The following is an 18752-nucleotide window of genomic DNA, read 5'->3' on the forward strand; positions in this document are numbered from 1 at the left end:
ACTTTTTAATTGGTTATGCTATAAAGATCTTTCCTGCTGTCACAAATGATATTGAATCCTGTTTAAAATCCCAGAGAGTGTGTTGATAGTTTATTAGAATTTAGCTAGAAATTTAAAAACAAAGAACAGTATGAACAGCTGCCCCCATCAGCCTTCTAATTTTTCCTCAAGAGAGTTGGGGGTGATACTATTGAAGAGCAGCAAGTTACAAATGCAGATGGAACTGCAGGCCGCTAGCACATGCAGCCGGAGAAGGCAATGGCACCCCACTCCAGTACTCTTGCCTGGAAAATCCCATGGATGGAGGAGCCTGGTGGGCTGCAGTCCATGGGGTTGCTAAGAGTCGGACATGACTGAGCGACTTCACTTTCACTTTTCACTTTCATGCATTGGAGAAGGAAATGGCAACCCACCCAGTGTTCTTGCCTGGAGAATCCCAGGGACGGGGGAGCCTGATGGGCTGCCGTCTATGGGGTCACACACAGTCGGACACGACTGAAGCAACTTAGCAGCAGCAACAGCAGCAGCACATGCAGCCGAGCTACCAGGGAAGCCAGGCTGGCGGGCTACAGTCCATGGGGTCCCAATGAGACGGATACAACTAAGCGACTCAACACAGCACCTGTGGGCAAACGTTTCAGCCAAGACACATGCGCTAATGCTGTCCAATGAGGCTGCTCTGCTTTCTGGATCCATCTCTAGATGATGTGGTTATGCTCAGTCGTGTCTGGCTCTTTGCCACCATTTGACCATAGCCCACCAGGTTCCTCTGTTTATGGGATTTCCCAGGCAAGAATGGGTTGCCATTTTCTCCTCCAGGGGATCCTAGCAACCCAGGGATTGAACCCATGTCCCCTCTGTCTCCTGCATTGTGGGCAGATTCTTTACCCACTGAGCTGTCAGGAAATCCTATCTTTAGAGCATCAAACAAACAAACTTTGTCTTTAAAAAAAAAAAAATTGAACTATAGTTGATTTACAATGTTGTATTAATTTCTTCTGTGCAGCAGAGTGACTTAGTTATACATATATACTTTTTAATATTCATGTCCATTATGGTTTATCACAAGACACTGAATATAGTTCCCTAAGCTATACAGTCGCTTACTCCTTGGAAGGAAAGTTATGACCAACCTAGATAGCCATATTCAAAAGCAGAGACATTACTTTGCCAACAAAGGCCCATCTAGTCAAGGCTATGGTTTTTCCAGTAGCCATGTATGGATGTGAGAGTTGGACTGTGAAGAAAGCTGAGCGCTGAAGAATTGATGCTTTTGATCTGTGGTGTTGGAGAAGACTCTTGAGAGTCCCTTGGACTGCACGGAGATCCAACCAGTCCATTCTGAAGGAGATCAACCCTGGGATTTCTTTGGAAGGAATGATGCTAAAGCTGAAACTCCAGTACTTTGGCCACCTCATGCGAAGAGTTGACTCATTGGGAAAGGCTCTGATGCTGGGAGGGATTGGGGGCAGGAGGAGAAGGGGACAACCGAGGATGAGATGGCTGGATGGCATTACCGACTTGATGGACATGAGTCTGAGTGAACTCCAGGAGTTGGTGATGGACAGGGAGGCCTGGCGTGCTGCAATTCATGGGGTCGCAAAGAGTCGGACACGACTGAGCGACTGAACTGAACTGAACTGAAGCTAAACAGTAGAACCTTATTTATCCATTCTCTGTATAATGGTTTTCATCTGCTAATCCCATACTCCTAGTCCTTCCCTCTCCTAATCCACCCCACTTGGCAACCACAAGTCTGTTCCCCATGTCTGTGAGCCTGTTTCTGTTTTGTAGATATGGTCATTTACATCACATTTTAGATTCCACATAAAAGTGATACCATATGGTATTTGTCTTTCCCTTTCTGACTTACTTCACTTAGTATGATAATCTCTTGGTCCATCCATATTGCTGCAGATGGCATTATCTCTTTCTTTTTTCATAGCTGAGTAATATTCCACTGTGCATTCGCATCATTTATACACATACACATATCTTCTTCATTCATTCATCTGTCAATGGACATTCAGGTTGTTTCCATGTCTTGGCTTCTGTGACATAGTAGGAACATAGACATGCAGGTATCTTTTTGAATTATAGTTTTGTCTGGGTATATGGCCAGCTGTGGGATTGCTGGATTATATGGCAGCTCTATTTTTAGTTTTTTGAGGAACCTCCATACTGTTTTTCATAGCAGCTACATCAATTTACAGTCCCACCGGCAGTGTAGGAGGGTTCTCTTTTCTCTACATCCCTTTCAGCATTTGTAGACTTTTTTGGGGCTCCCAAATCTCCATGGATGTTGACTGCAGCCATGAAATTAAAAGATGCTTGCTCCTTGGGAGGAAAGCTATGGCAAACCTAGACAGTGTACTAAAAAGCAGAGATATCACTTTGCCAACGAAGGTCCAAAAAAACTACTGTTTTTTCCCAGTAGTCACGTAGGGATATGAGAGTTGGACCATAATGAAGGCTGTGCACCAAAGAATTGATGTTTCTGAATTGTGGTGTTGGAGAAGACTCTTGAGAGTTCCTTGCACCAGCCAGAGAGCAACCCAGTCAATCCTAAAGGAAATCAACCCTGAATATTCATTGGAAAAGACCCTGTTGCTGAGAAAGATTAAGGGCAGGAGAAGGGGTTGACAGAGGATGAGATGTATGGATGGCATCACTGACTCAATGGACATGAGTTTAAGCAAACTCCTTGGGATAGTGAAGGACAAGCAAGCCTGGTGTACTGCAGTCCATGGGGTTGCAAAGAATAGGACACGATTTAGTGACTGAACAACAGACTTTTTAATAATGGCCAAGCAAATGAACTTTGAACATGCTAGAAACCTCCTCAGCCCCCAACACCTGACTGGACAGAGCCTTCTTACTATTAGCCCTCTGCTCTTTGAAGACTAGCCACCAGTGTGGTAGAATGGCTGGCAGGAAGCACTAAGGGGTAACACCCTACTGGATGTCACCAGATTGAAGCAGAACTATAGGTAGTCTCTACTAGTTCTTGGCACTCAAGCAGAATACAGGGGTTTAACCATAACCACCAAGTAACGCTAGTCCTTTTCTGAGAAAATGAGCCCTCTCAACTTCAGGACTGACATGGCTCTGGGCACATAGTATGTGCTTAATAAATATTTGCTGAATGAATAAATGAATAGAACACTTTGCTAGAGTCTAATGGAGAACCAGGTTCACGGTTCAGATGCGCAGGTGGGATGAAAAAATTATAAATGTCATGCTCCTTGCTGCTTGAGGCACATCACAGAGTCATTTCTGAGGAGAGTGATGCGATACCATCATACTTGTCCCATGAATGTTCTGAGAGAATTTATGAATATCCTGAAGCATGCAGACAGAACTGGCAGAATCAGTAATGAAAACTGACCTTCGTAAATGTCCAAGTCAGTAACGAGAAATTTTTCCTGCTTGCCTCTCTCCATGGGTTAGGTCACAGAAGGGTCTGAGGCTACCAAGGCCTGGAAGCCCTCTTCCCATTGCCCTCCACCTGGCTCACATTTATAGAGCCTCACATTTTAATTTAGAGTCACAGCCACTAGGAAGTCTTCTCTGACGGCCAAGCTACTGGGTGTTCCAGTTACTATTGCTTGTAAAACAAATTACCCAGAAACCTAGTGGTGTAAAACAGTCATTATGTTCAGATTCTATAGGTCAGGCTTTCAGGCAGGACACAGTAGAGATGGCTTGTCTCTCCTCCATGATATCTGTAGCCTCATTGGAGCCTCTGCTAAAAAGACTTGAAGGCTAGGGGTGGTGGGAGTCATTTGGATGTATCTTAATACTCACATGTCTGTTGGTTGATGATGGCTGTCAGCTGGAATGACTACATGTGACCTCCTTCTGTGGGGTCTCTGCATGGGCTAATATGGGCTTCCTTACAACATGGTGGCTGGTTTAGAAGAGTGAGCATTCCCAAAGAGAACCAGCTTGAAGCTGTATCACTTTTTAAGACCTAGCCTTGAAGTCACATAACATCACTTCCATGGTCACAGGCCCACCCAAATTCAGAAAAAATTAAAAAATAAAAACCAGATACCCCTTCTCAATAGGAAGAATGTCAAAGTCACAGTGTAAGAAGGGCATGTGGGATGGCAGATACAGTTGTGGATATCTTTGTGGACTATAACCTTCCACACTGGGTTAGATGTGTTTCCTAACTCCAGCTCCTCCTGAACTTAAAAACTGCTTGTCTGCCTCCTCCTGAGACTGTGAGCTCAGTGAAGGAAGGAGCTGTGTGACTCGCTCACCTTCTGTTCCCAGCACAGTGCCTGGCTCACACGGTTATTGAATTGAACCAAATAAAAACGAAGAGTCAGAAGGACTCTTGGAACCCCCTTTCATGCTGGCTGTTGGTGGCATAAGGGAAGTTTGACCAGGGCAATAAAGGAAACATGACAGAAATGTACCCAAACACCTTTCTGCAGCCTAAGGCTACTCCCTGTGAGCATATCACATATGATAAGGGAGTTTGCGGCCGTATGTCTCTCAGGTCGTACAGGAAATAACTTTAAGAATTATAACTGACTTCATGTGTTTCTCTTCTTGAACTTTTTGGAAGTGTGTTTCCTCCTTATATCTCTGTGCCATAAAAATGGCAAGTATGAGATGAGAGTACCCAAAAGGCTGCCTTTTTATTTTTTTTTAATACACACACTCATGGTACAGCAGAAAAAAAGGAGTCAGAAAACCCCAACTTCAGTCTTGGCTCAGCCACTGAGCAGAAGCCCTGTAGCTTTGATATGCTGGCTAATTTTTCTAAATCTCAGTTTTCTTGTCCATAAAGTGGGTAGAAAAAAGGTGACAACACAATATACAAAAAAAATAAGACGCTATTACAAAGTATGGTGGGTTTAAAATATACTCACACATTCTTTGACATGCCTCCTTTTAGAAGATGGACTTTAATTTGTCCCATAAATGCGGGCCTGACTTAGTGATTATTTCAAATGAATAGAATATGGCAGAATATGATGCTGACTTTCAAGGCAAGGTCTCAGAGGTCACTCACAAGCCAGCCATCATGTCATGAGGACACCTGAGCAGCTCATGGAAAGGCCCATGTAAGGAGGAGGAGAGGACTCCCGCCAGTAACCAGCACAGTAACCAGCAACTCTCGCCAGATGGGGGAGTAACCCACCCTGGAAGGAGACTCCCTGGCCCCGTCAAGCCTCCTTCAGATGATGCAGTCCTGACCCACCAACGTCAGGACTGCAGCCTCCTAACAGACTCCGCACCCACACTGCCCAACTAAACTCCTCCTGGATTCCTGACCCACAGAAACCATGGGAGGCAGCATTTACTTTTAAGTTACTAAGTCTTGGGGTAATTTATTATACAGCACTAGGTAACATATAAAATTACACCCCACTAACCAACCAAAGGAGAAGGCAATGGCTCCTCACTCCAGCACTCTTGCCTGGAAAATCCCATGGATGGAGGAGCCTGGAGGCTGCAGTCCATGGGGTTGCTAAGAGTCGGATACGACTGAGCAACTTCCCTTTCACTTTTCACTTTCATGCATTGGAGAAGGAAATGGCAACCCACTCCAGTGTTCTTGCCTGGAGAATCCCAGGGACGGGGGAGCCTGGTGGGCTGCCGTCTATGGGGTCGCACGGAGTCGGACACGACTGAAGCGACTTAGCAGTAGCAGCAGCAGCAACCAACCAAAGGTATGGCTGGCATTTGTTTCTCTGAACACATGATGGGTTAGTTTTGATCCAAATACTGTCTTGCCTGCTCCCAGTGACTCAAAACATATTTATGTGTGAGGTAGCAGGCTGAGGAAGAGGTGGGGGGTGGGCAGCTGGGGGGAGTCCAATTTCACCTTTGGTAAGAGCCACACTAACCTGACTTTCTTAAGTAAACTGTCTTTGGAAACAGGCCCTCACCTAGTCAGTATTACAACTGCTTTTTAATAAGTGGGAAACAGCAACAATAACACAAACCCCCAAATTAACAACAGAACACAGATGGTCAGAAGCCAAAGCAGATGAGGGGGCCAGGAAACCGGACTCCAGGGAAGTGAGTTCAGCGAGCACCATCCAGTGGTGTGGCTGCATCCTCATCCACTAGCGGGCTTCTTATACTTGGGGCGGGGGTAGACTGGGGGGCAGGGGTAGCTCATGGTTGGCTTCTGGAATCTTAATCTCTGAGCTCTTTCTCACCTGGATGACATGGCTCTCCATCCAGCACTCATCAATCAGGGCCATTTTTCTCACTGGGTGTCCCCAGAAGAGCAAGAACTGTGCCCCTGGCTAGCCACGTTTTGTGGCGGAGCCCCTCCTCTCCATCCCTAGCTAGCCCTTCGCTCGTCTGTGGGCTAGGTGTGTGGCTGCAGTCGGGTGTGGGGCCGAGGTCTGTAGGCAGGCGGTTTTCTCTGGGCAAAGACTAACCAGCTGGTGTAACGAACAATCTGCAATACCACCATGTTAATCATCTGTGTTAACCCACTCAGCTAATTGGCCCCGACACTAAAACGCCAGCAGTTGTAATCAGCAGGCCTCCGAGGACCAGAGGCCTCAGGGAAGGAGTCAGAAGACCCCGGTTACAGCCGTGGCCCTTGTCACTTCCCCCTCTCCCCTCCCGCCAGAATCTGAAACCCTGGGAGATGGAACATGAGTCGGGAACTATTCCCACCTGCTCTCCTGAGAAAGAGTGAATTTCCATTTGCTCTGCTACCAACCTGCCAATCCTTCAAAGGAAGGGACATTCAGTCCCTTCCCTTCACCGTGAAACATCCCGTTCCCTTCAACATCCACTGCTGAAAACCCGTATTTAAATGGCATGATTTGTCTCCCAGATAACTTATGGTCCCCTCTCCTAACTCGTTCACTGGTTGGACTGACCCTGATGAAAGCTGCTCACAGAGATTTAGTGATGTGTTAATGGAGGCCTTGTCCCCGTCTTGCCCCAGATTACACTCAGGAGTTTCTGAAGGCTGTGACAGCTGCAGGGGACACAGGTTCTGGCCATGAAGCAACTCAGGCAAGCTGTCACGCTTTGTTTTTCTGCTGGTTAAATCCGAATGCTCCTAATTAGTTATCCTGCCCACTAAGGCCTGGGTGGACAATGGCGCGGGGATCAGGGGTGCTGAGACGCTATGAATACAAGTTCCTCGGGCTCCTGAAGTCTCGGCACCGGTGACTGGGTTGTGGGCACCGAGGCGCTGTGTTCCTGGGGGCTGTGGATTCAAAGATGTCAGCCCCCATGTGAATAAAGGTCATCACCTGTTGCTTCTTCGGTGAAAGGGCAGCTGCGCTGGGTGCCCACTTAGACTTGGCCTTTGTCTGCTGACTCTGTGAACAGTGCCCACAGAGAATAACATTCTGATTCCGTGTTTGTTTGGTGGGGCAGAGCCATGCAAAATAACTTGCATACTTCCTCAGAGAAGAATTCGGCCAAGTGTGTTTTTAAAAAGTGGCCTCAAAATGCCTTACACATCACCTTTTGTGATCACACTCACTAGCAAGAACACACTAGAACATCTTCATGGTAGGGCTGGGCACCGCTTGTGTTATTTCTTCAGGAGCCAATTCTGACAAATGTTTAAGCCCCAAGGAGGACAATTCCTGAGCTCTGTGGGAGTGGGGAACTAGAGAGAAGTCTAACTGAAAAGTCAGTGAGCTGTTTGGGAAGGTTTAGTGTTCAGAAAATTTGCAACATTGGACAACCTACTGTTGCTCCAATATGTAAAACATTGAGATTTTATTTGCTTTCAGAATTCTGTGCATTATTTTACAAAGCAGCATTGCTAACATTGTTTTGTTTAAGGGCCTATGTGAAATTAATTTGTTTGCTTTTCTTTTATGGGGAGAGTGCTGATGAGTTCAGGACAGTGTAGGTACATGTGCGTGTATTTATCCATCCATCCATTCATCCATCCATCCATTGTGTCATTTGAACATTTACATGCTCAGTTGCTTAGTATAAATGTTCACTGCTTTAGCATAAAACAAACACCTCAGACCACCCGAGGCGCCTTTACCCCTTCCTCTCTCCGTGGCTCTTGACGGCTATGAATCCTCTGCTTCAGTACTCTCCCCACTTCACATCTCTTTAGTTCCAAGGTTCAGATTCTCCCACCTTTTTTCATAATTAAAACTCACCTATTGGAATTTATCTCCCCTCAGGTATCATTCTGTGCTTTCAACTTAATAAGACAAAAGGATTTGTGCTAAAATAATAATTTACTCCTCTCGGGGAATATATAGGCATGCCTCAGAGATACTGCGGGCTCAGTTCCACGCCACTGAGATAAAGCAAAGCATCATTGTAAAGCGAGTCACATGAATATTCTGGTTTTCCACCAAACTGCTATTAAGTGGACAAGCATAATGTCTGGAAAAAAAATCACACCTTAACTTAAAAATACCTTATTAATAAAAAATGCTGATTCTGTCAATGCAGGGTTGCCACCAACCTTCAACTGGTGAAAAACACAGTATCTGCAAAGTGCAAAAAAATGAAGTATGCCTGTGTTTCATATTAACTAGAATCGCATTGTTTTAAGCTGGAGGTAGGGGCTAGTCTGGAAAGTTAGGGCCCAGGGAACGTGAACAATTGGGAAATCAGTTCTGAGACTGCCCCACAAGAAGAGTGTGTGTGTGTGTGTGTGTGTTGGCAGGTGAGGCGGTGAGTGGTGGAGGGAGTGGGTGGGGAAGGGCTGCTCTAACCAACCGCCTCACCCCTGGGATCACCCAGCATCCTTTCTCATGAATGGTATACAAACGGAATCATTCACTGCTTAGCTTACATACGTCCCAAAGGTGAGTAACACCAGAAGAGTCAGTCATTCACAGACATCTTAGGCTTTTGTCACAAAAGCACAGGGAGCCAACATGTAGAAGTCAAGTCTGACCTTTCCTTTCAGCAAGTGGAAAGAGCTTTAGAAAAAGCCTCTATCACTTACACAGCCCGAGAAGTGACATATTAAACCGTGGCTCTGATTTGCTCCTTGAGAGCAGCTAGGATCTAGTGAATGCTAATTTGCATATACTAATGTATTCTACTGATAAAATGAGGGATTTGCTTATCAGTGTTAAAAGAGCCAAAGGGATCTGAGTAAGGAGATGGTTGTCACACATGCAACAGAGGAATGGGAGACTAATACAACAAGCCAAGCATGGAGGGTCATGGGATTGCTTCCGCTGTCCCACTGGAGTGTATCTTTTTGTTGTATTCCTGTTGTAAAGCTTTCCCATGAATCGCCAATAATGCTGGGCAGATTGAAAATAACGAAACACAAATTCTATTCTACTTTCCTTTCTCAAAGCATCAAACTGGGAAAAACATCTCTTAAAAAGGTAGCCTCGTTTCCCCATTAAAAACATGCACCAACACTTGTCCATTCATTCTCACATGCTTAAGATAGACACTGCCTGCCAAATACTTTCTGAGGAACTGCTGTGTCATTTTAAAACACCACTATGCATTCAAACCTCCTGAAAATTTGTAACATTTGGAAAAAAAAAAAAGCACATTCTGTCAGATTTATATTCAAGGAGCAAAGATCGCATGTTTTTCCAACAATATCTACTTTACTGAACAGAAATTCATTTGAAATTCCAACCTTAAATGGACAACTCAAACTGGTGTACCCACCCCATCCCCCAGCTCCTGGGATTCGGAGAGTCTCTGCTCGCATCTTCTGTGCCCTGCTGCTAGGACAGGAGAAGCACTTGTCCCGTCTTACCTGTTACAATGCTGTCACTGATTGTTGCGTTGCTTTAGTTGCTAAGCCATGTCTTTTGCGAGCCCATGGACTGCAGCCCACCAGACTCCTTGGTCCATGGGATTTCCCAGGCAAGTGGGCTGCCATTTCCTTCTCCAGGGGATCTTCCCGGCCCAGGGACTGAACCTGCATCTCCTGCATTGCAGGTGGATTCTTTACCATCTGAGCAGCCTGGGAAGCCCCTGCCACTGATTAGGAATGACTGTGTGGAGCTAACTACTACATTCCCACCCGCTAGTAAAAGCCAGTGAGCAGCTTAAGAGAAATGTCATATGACACCCCTTATATGTGGAATCTAAAAAGAAATGATACATATGAACTTATTTACAAAACAGACTCACAGACTTAGAAAAGGAATTTATGGTTGCCGGGGGGAAAAATGGGGGGAAGGGATAGTTAGGGATGGACACATACACACTACAATATTCAAAATGGATAACCAAGAAGGTCCTACTGTATAGCACAGGGAACTCTGCTCCATGTTATGTGGCAGCCTGGATGGGAGGGGAGTTTAGGGGAGAATGGATTCAGAATGTATGGCTGAGTCTCTTCACTACCCACCTGAAACTCTCACAACATTGTTAATCAGCTATTGTTGTTGTTGTTAGTCAGTTGCCCAGTCGTGTCTGACTCTTTGCGACCCCATGGATTGCAGCACGCCAGGCTTCCCTGTCCTTCACCATCTCCTGAAGTTTGCCCAAGTTCATGTCCATTGCATTGGTGATGCCATCCAGCCATCTCATCCTCTGATGCCCTCTTCTCCTTCTGCCCTGAATCTTTTCCAGTAAAAAGACAAGGATTTGGCACTGTCATAAGCTACAAATGGTGCCAATAACTGGCAACACCACTCACTGGCCAGTGGGCAGGTGATTCAAGTGCCCAGAACAACTAGAGGAAGTCTCATTTGCTGAGGAGTGTCAGTCCGCGCTATGTATTTCCCATGTTCAAGTGTACAAAAGCAGACAGACTGCATGCAAAGAGGCCGATGAATTCAAATACTCAGAAGAGGGGGGAATTTTTTCTTGAGTGTAATATCAGAGGCATAATCTGCTGATTCGCTGAAGTGAATCTATCTGCTAAAACTTTGGGGACTATTACTTATAAACATGAAAACAGTGAGAAAGAAAAAGGTTGCACGTTTTTTGATACCATAATTCTTTCAGTGTCTTTAGTTAGGGTGGTAGTGTTGTGCACTATATTAAGATTTTTGAATATATACTTATAAATCCCCTTTTTATCATGTTTATTCAATTTTTACCTTTCTTTTTCTCTCTGGAGAGGAAGATATTTACATTTTGTTTTTTAAATAAAAGCTAATAGGAAAACTCAAATTCACTTGAGAGAAATTTGTAGAAAGGAATCCAAGCCCTTAGGAAAGATACTTATATTGACATTTGTAGTCGTAGTTCAGTCACTAAGTTGCATCTGACTCTTGCAACCCCGTGGACTATAGCCTGCCAGGCTCCTCTGTCCATGGGATTTTCTAGGTAAGAATACTGGAGTGGGTTGCCATTGCCATTACTCAAGATTAATTCTTCAGTTACTTACTTGAGTTTCTTCCTCTCCCTTGCAAAATTTATAAACTGAAATTCATTTTTCTACAGTCATTTCACTTGATAGAAGAGACGCTTTTATTTGTTGTTCTGTTGTTAAGTCATGTCCTACTCTTTGTGACCCCATGAACTGCAGCATGCCAGGCTTCCCTGTCCATCACCATCTTCTGGAGTTTGCTCAAACTCCTGTCCATTGATTTGATGATGTCATCCAACCATCTCATCCTCTGTCACCCCCTTTTCCTCCTGCCCTCAAGCTTTCCCAGCATCTGGGTCTTTTCCAGTGAGTCAGCTCTTCGCATCAGATGGCCAAAGTATTGGAGCTTCAGCTTCAGCATCAGTCCTTCCAATGACTATTCAGGGTTGATCTCCTTTAGGATTGACTGGTTTGATCTTCTTGCTGTCCAAGGATGCTTTTACAGAGACCTTTATTTTAGGAGTGAGAATGGGAATGGAATGGAGGAAATAACTTATTCTGAAACTCCTGAAGCTGACTTGAAACAGAGTGGCATAGCACCCAGACAGAGGGGGAAATGGTACAGGACGACCTGGGGCTAGCAGCTGGGTTAGTGAGGTGGGATTTCCTACCATGTCTGACATGGACTGTCACAAAGCAATAGTAATTTTCCCCATTCTTGTGTTCACTTCTCTGTTTGCAAGAACAGTTCAGATTCAGAAAAACAGAACAGAAATTTACTCTGAAACCAAGGGAAGATGGGGCAGAGGTTTCTTTCAGTACTGATAGACTAGATGTAGATAGATCAAAAGCTAAATCCAATTTAACCCACCTCAGGCAGAAAAAGTAATTGAATTAAACTTCCTCTCAATATGATAGGTTTGGAGATCTTAAAGCCACGCACAAAGAACCAGGTTAGAGAGAACTGTGGAGTAAACAGACAGCATGGAGCTCTGGCCACCCCCGCCTACAGGGAGTTTGATAAGCTGTTGATTGCCTCTATTGCTTTATGATGGAGGCTGAAACTGATTAAGCTGCTTATGGGGCTCTGAGGCTAATGGTCTGGCCCACCAAGAATATAGCTGCCACTGATTTAGGTAAGCTGCTTGGCATTGTATGGTTTGATTATTACAAGGGGGAAAAAAAAGAAAGAAAAAAGACAGCAGGGTATAAGAGAGCTTTTTAAAAGAGAAGGCTTTATTATGCCAAATAGCTACAGTACTTTGACACCCTAAAATGAATATGGAATTACTGATTCTTTCTCTTCATCTGGTATCATAACTTGTTTTTGAAAGGCTTCCTCAAAAAGTACTCACTTTGGAGCCTGCTCACTCTATATCAAATCACCTTTACAAGAATACACCACCGGTGCCTTTAAACTCACTTCTCCAGTGCTAAGAGTTTGGGTTCTTAGATCACTGATCCTGACTGTAGAAATACATAGGTGTACACTGGGTCTTGTAACCAATTCCTCCCCATGAATACCACTGGGCAATCACAATTAAAACTGCATCTCTTTCCATACCAGTCAGCAGATCACTGTTTGATTACGTGGTAAAGGGCAGCAGGACTGAAGGGGTGGAGAGAGCTGGGAGGTGCAAATAGATTTACGTTGGATGCACATGTGAAAATCAAAACCCTAGTGTTCACTCAGCCCTCTCTAATAAGCACTCTAAAACTACCATTTACTGGTACTATTCCTACCATTTAAAATAAGTTGTCTGGGGGAGCAAAAAAAAAAAAAAAGAAAGAAAGAAAAAAACATAAAATCCTTGAGGTGAAATTACTTTTCAAGGTTTTATTTATTTTTTCAGTCTTGAAAATGAGTGAAGGATCTGAACACAGATTAAGCTGACCTTCTTTCTTCAGGGCAAGACAACAAAGAAAAGAACTGAATCACAGCAGTTTGATATGTTCTGAAAGTTGTCACAATTACTACTACTATTATTATTACATAATAGACCAGGAGCTGACTGTGGCTCAGATCATGAACTCCTTATTGCCAAATTCAGACTTAAATTGAAGAAAGTAGGGAAAACCACTAGACCATTCAGGTATGACCTATATCAAATCCCTTATGATTATACAGTGGAAGTGAGAAATAAACTTAAGGGACTAGATTTGATAGAGTGACTGATGAACTATGGATGGAGGTTCGTGACATTGTACAGGAGACAGGGTCAAGACCATCCCCAAGAAAAAGAAAGGCAAAAAGCAAAATGGCTGCCTGAGGAGGCTTTACAAATAGCTGTGAAAAGAAGAGAAGTGAAAAGCAAAGGAGAAAAGGAAAGATATACCCATTTGAATGCAGAGTTCCAAAGAATAGCAAGGAGAGATAAGAAAGCCTTCCTCAGTGATCAGTGCAAAGAAATAGAGGAAAACAATACAATGGGAAAGGCTAGAGATCTCTCCAAGAAAATTAGAGATATCAAGGGACTATTTCATGCAAAGATGGGCTTGATACAGGACAGAAATGGTATGGACCTAACAGAAGCAGAAGATATTAAGAAGAGGTGACAAGAATACACAGAAGAACTATACAAAAAGATCTTCACAACTCAGATAATCACGATGGTGTGATCACTCACCTAGAGCCAGACATCCTGGAATGAGAAGTCAAGTGGGCCTTAGGAAACATCACTATGAACAAAGCTAGTGAAGGTGATGGAATTCCAGTTGAGCTATTTCAAATCCTAAAAGATGATGCTGTGAAAGTGCTGCACTCAATATGCCAGCAAATTTGGAAAACTCAGCAGTGGCCACAGGACTGGAAAAGGTCAGATTTCATTCCAATCCGAAAGAAAGGCAATGCCAAAGAATGCTCAAACTACCACACAACTGCACTCATCTCACACGCTAAACTAATGTTCAAAATTCTCCAAGCCAGGCTTCAGCAATACGTGAACCATGAACTTCCAGATGTTCAAGCTGGTTTTAGAAAAGGCAGAGGAACCAGAGATCAAATTGCCAACATCCGCTGGATCATGGAAAAAGCAAGAGAGATCCAGAAAACATCTATTTCTACTTTATTGACTATGCCAAAGCCTTTGACTGTGTGGATCAGAATAAACTGTGGAAAATTCTGAAAGAGATGGGAATACCAGACCACCTGACCTGCCTCTAGAGAAATCTGTATGCAGGTCAGGACGCAACAGTTAGAACTGGACATGGAACAACAGACTGGCTCCAAATAGGAAAAGGAGTATGTCAAGGCTGTATATTGTTACCTTGCTTATTTAACTTATATGCAGAGTACATCATGAGAAACGGTGGGCTGGAAGAAACACAAGCTAGAATCAAGATTGCCAGGAGAAATATCAATAACCTCAGATATGCAGACGACACCACCCTTATGGCAGAAAGTAAAGAAGAACTAAAGAGCCTCTTGATTAAAGTGAAAGAGGAGAGTGAAAAAGTTGGCTTAAAACTCAGCATTCAGAAAACGAAGATCATGGCATCCAGTCCCATCACTTCATGGCAAATAGATGGGGAAACAGTGGAAACAGTAGCAGGCTTTTTTTTTTTTTCTCCAAAATCACTGCAGATGGTGATTGCAGCCATGAAATTAAAAGACGCTTACTCCTTGGAAGGAAAGTTATGACCAACCTAAACAGCATATTCAAAACCAGAGACATTACTTTGCCAACAAAGGTCCGTCTAGTCAAGGCTATGGTTCTTCCTGTGGTCATGTATGGATGTGAGAGTTGGACTATAAAGAAAGCTGAGCGCCAAAGAATTGATGCTTTTGAACTGTGGTGTTGGAGAAGACCCTTGAGAGTCCCTTGGACTGCAAGGAGATTCAACCAGTCCATCCTAAAGGACGTCAGTCCTAAGTGTTCATTGGAAGGACAGATGTTGAAGCTGAAACTCCAATCCTTTGGCCATGTGATGCAAAAAGCTTACTCACCTGAAAAGACCCTGATGCTAGAAAAGATTGACGATGGGAGGAGAAGGGGACAACAGAGAATGAGATGGATGGCATCACCAACTCAATGGATATGAGTTTGGGTAAACTGTGGGAGTTGGTGATGGACAGGGAGTCCTGGCATGCTGCAGTCCATGGGGTTGCAAAGAGTCAGACATGACTGAGTGACTGAACTGAACTGATTATTATGTAATTGACTCTTGAAAGAATCCAGAAAATATGGAAAAGAAAGCAATGCTTTCATGTAGCATCTGAAAACGTGTTAGAGAATGAGCTATTGATTTAAATGATTAAGCAAAGCCTAACATATTCAGAACTTTGGTTTGGTTTTCTTCCTGGCTGTTAACTTGCTCAATCATTGAAAGGATATATGTATACTAATAAAAGTATAAAAAGATTTTCACTCCTACATGCTCTGTTCTGTTTTTGTTTTTTTTTTTTCCTAATGTAACATCATCCAACTGTTTGGCTTGAACACAAGTCAGAGTTTAATATATTCATTGTCCTTGATGTCTTTTTTCCTTGTACAATTTTTTTTTACTGATTCAATTCACCTATCATAAAATTCACTCTTTTGAAGTATACAATTTATTAGCTTTTAGTACAGTTACAAAGTTGTGCAACCATCACAACTAATTCCAGAACATTTTCATCATCCCCAAAGAAAGCCCCACACCATCAGCAGCTACTCCTCACCCCATGGCTTGTCCTGGGCACTGGCAATCACTCACCTTCTTTGTCTCTAAGGATTGGCCTATTTTGGACATTCTAAGAAAAGTCTACATAAAATAAGGACCGTAAATATGTATTCTTTTCTGTCTGGCTTCTTTCAGCATGATGCTCTTAAGGCTCATCCATGTTGTATCCTTCATTCCATTTTATGTCCAAATACTATTGCTTTAAGTGGATATACAACATTTTGTTTATCCATTCATTAGCTAATGAACACTCAAGTTGTTGCCACTTTTTAGCTATCACGAATAATGATGTTTGAACACTCCCATACAAGTTTTTATGTGGATATATGTTTTCAGTTCTCTAGGGTATGGAACCCCACTCCAGTACTCTTGCCTGGAAAATCCCATGGACAGAGGAGCCTGGTAGGCTGCAGTCCATGGAGTTGCGAAGAGTTGGACACGACTGAGCAACTTCACTTTCACTTTTCACTTTCATGCACTGGAGAAGGAAATGGCAACCCACTCCAGTGTTCTTGCCTGGAGAATCCCAGGGACGGCAGAGCCTGGTGGGCTGCCATCTATGGGGTGGCACAGAGTCGGACACGACTGAAGTGACTTAGCAGCAGCAGCAGCAGCAGGGTATGTGCCTAGGAGTGGAATGGCTGGGTCATAGGGAAACTCTACATTTAACTTTTTAAGGGACTGCCCAGCTATTTTCCTAAGTGGCTGCACCACTTGCCCTTCCTACCAGCAAGTGTACAAGAGCTCCAGTTTCTCTAAATGCTAGCCAGCATTTCTTATTGTCCTATAATATCTTTTTACATTAAGCTTTCTCATTCTGAATAGAAAATAATTATCTGGGCTTGTGAATATAAGTACACTAATGATGACAGAATTCAGTACCAAGAACATAAGCATCAAAAACACATCCCTGGGGAGAAAACAGACATGAAGTGGTTCCATGAAGTGCTTACCTGCTGCAGATCAGCGAGGGAATACAGGTGGATCTGTTGAAGGAGGTATTCTCTGGGGAAAATTCTGAAAACAAGGACAGAAACACAAATTGTAGTACTGCCACAAAACGCTTTTTTCTGAGAAGTTTCTAAGTTCTCATTCAAGAATCCTTTTCCACCTAATAACTCCTCCTCCCCACATCCTCTGAGAAACCTATAATAATACCTTTTTCCAGGTATTTTTCTTTCTAACACAGATACCAAAGAGGAAGTAAAAGTGTGATCCTTGATTTCTGATGTACTCCAAGATGCTCGGAGTACAGTGCAGTGGTCCAGGCCTGAGGACCAGAGCACCAGGTTTCTCGCACCAGCTGCGCCCCTGAACGGTGTGTCATCTCAGGCAAGTCCTAAAACCCATGAAGCTTCAGATTCTTCACTGTTTAATGAGGATGACTGAACTCGGTATCTTAAATATCTTTCCAGCTCTATTATTCTATGTCTAAATGAACAGATTGTGGAGTTGAGAATATCAACGAGAGTAGCAACCTGTGTGTCTTTTTCTAGAGGCTCCTGTGGCTTTCATTAATGAGGATAGTGGTGCCAGACCTCACATTAATGAACTATCCTCTTATATGTATAGGGATGAGCTTTGGAGACCAGGTACGGATGGAAATAATAGGACAAAATATTTCAAGTTGAGGCTCCCTGACAAAGTCCAGTATCTTTGGATGCTGTCAGTTCATAGCATCTGGAAAAGTGACAGTGAGTGAACATGAAAAAAAAAAAATGAATTAGGGACAAGTATATAGATACCAAAGCATAGATGGCTAGAAAACAGCGCGCGCGCGCGCACACACACACACACACACACACACACATACACACACTCTCATATAAAACAAAACTTACAGTGCTAGCATTTTCTGTCTTTGCCTTAGGATACAAGAAAATTGAATAGAACCACCCAAATGAAAGAAACGATCTCAACTTTACGAACATTTATGATGATCTACAATATGCCAAGCACTGTGCCAGGCACTGGAAGACAGTTATGAACTAGAAAGTTCCAGTATCAGAGCTCAAGGAGCATAGAGTCAAGTGAGGGAAAGATCATAAACTGTTAATTACAACATGGTGACTGGATGTAAGAGCTATGCGTGGGGTACATACTTTTAGATTGGCCCAGCATGGTAGGTGCCCACCTTGGCTGTCTATTAGAATTATTTGGGAGCTTTTAGAAAATAATAGGGCACAGGAATCAGTAGAACCCAGAAATCAGTCTTAAAACAAAAACTCTCCTGGTGACTAGAGCAGCCAAGGTTTAGAATCACTGGTCTAATACCTAGCTCATTGGGGAATTCATTATTCAGTCTTTCAATTAAGTGTGCATTACTGGACAAATCCTAGAGATTAAATCCTTCATCCTTCCATTCATCTTTCTATCCATTCAATTCTGATTAAGCACAGATATGTGCCAGCTACTGTACTAGGCCACTGAAGAAAGAAAGGGCATTGAACCAACGAGAAAAAGTCCCCTGGCAGGGAGGCCCCCAATAGGCATTTTGTATTAATAGTTTGGCTCTCTCCTGGGAAGAATGATAGATTCTGAAGAATTCTGCTGAAAATCCCTGTTTCATCCACAGAGTGAGAACAGACCATTGAGTGATACGGTCCTTGTACTCTGAAGAATGGAATTCACTTCCTGAGGCTGGGATCCCTTCTACTCTAGTGGTTCGGGGCTGCACACGTGACAGGAAGCAGCACACAGTCCCCACCCAGCTGGAAATTGTGCAGGGAAAGTGCTCAGTCCCTCCATGTGGGATGAAGCTTTCCTACTGAGAGGCCCCTATTGTAGAAGGTAGACCACGGGCCCGGGAGACATGACCAACGTCCATTTTCAATTCACACACATAGGGTACCGAGATCATCAAGAGACC

At 43.6% G+C, this 18752-nt stretch overlaps 1 protein-coding gene across 6 annotated transcripts in view; it reads right to left on the reverse strand.

Moving 5' to 3' along the window:
- PLEKHM3 (pleckstrin homology domain containing M3) overlaps positions 1-18752 on the reverse strand; it is a 214158-nt gene that overhangs the window by 85950 nt on the left and 109456 nt on the right. For 5 of the 6 annotated variants that reach the window (XM_042244111.2, XM_004004870.5, XM_042244110.1 and 2 more), the window contains one exon: positions 16837-16900. In XM_042244111.2, the coding sequence (XP_042100045.1) occupies positions 16837-16900 (64 nt within the window). Of the gene's footprint in view, positions 1-1930; positions 10528-16836; positions 16901-18752 lie in introns of those variants that run through there. The other variant, XM_060410311.1, reaches the window with a different exon arrangement.

This window comes from Ovis aries, chromosome 2 (assembly GCF_016772045.2).
Source record: "Ovis aries strain OAR_USU_Benz2616 breed Rambouillet chromosome 2, ARS-UI_Ramb_v3.0, whole genome shotgun sequence".
NCBI lineage: Eukaryota > Metazoa > Chordata > Mammalia > Artiodactyla > Bovidae > Ovis > Ovis aries.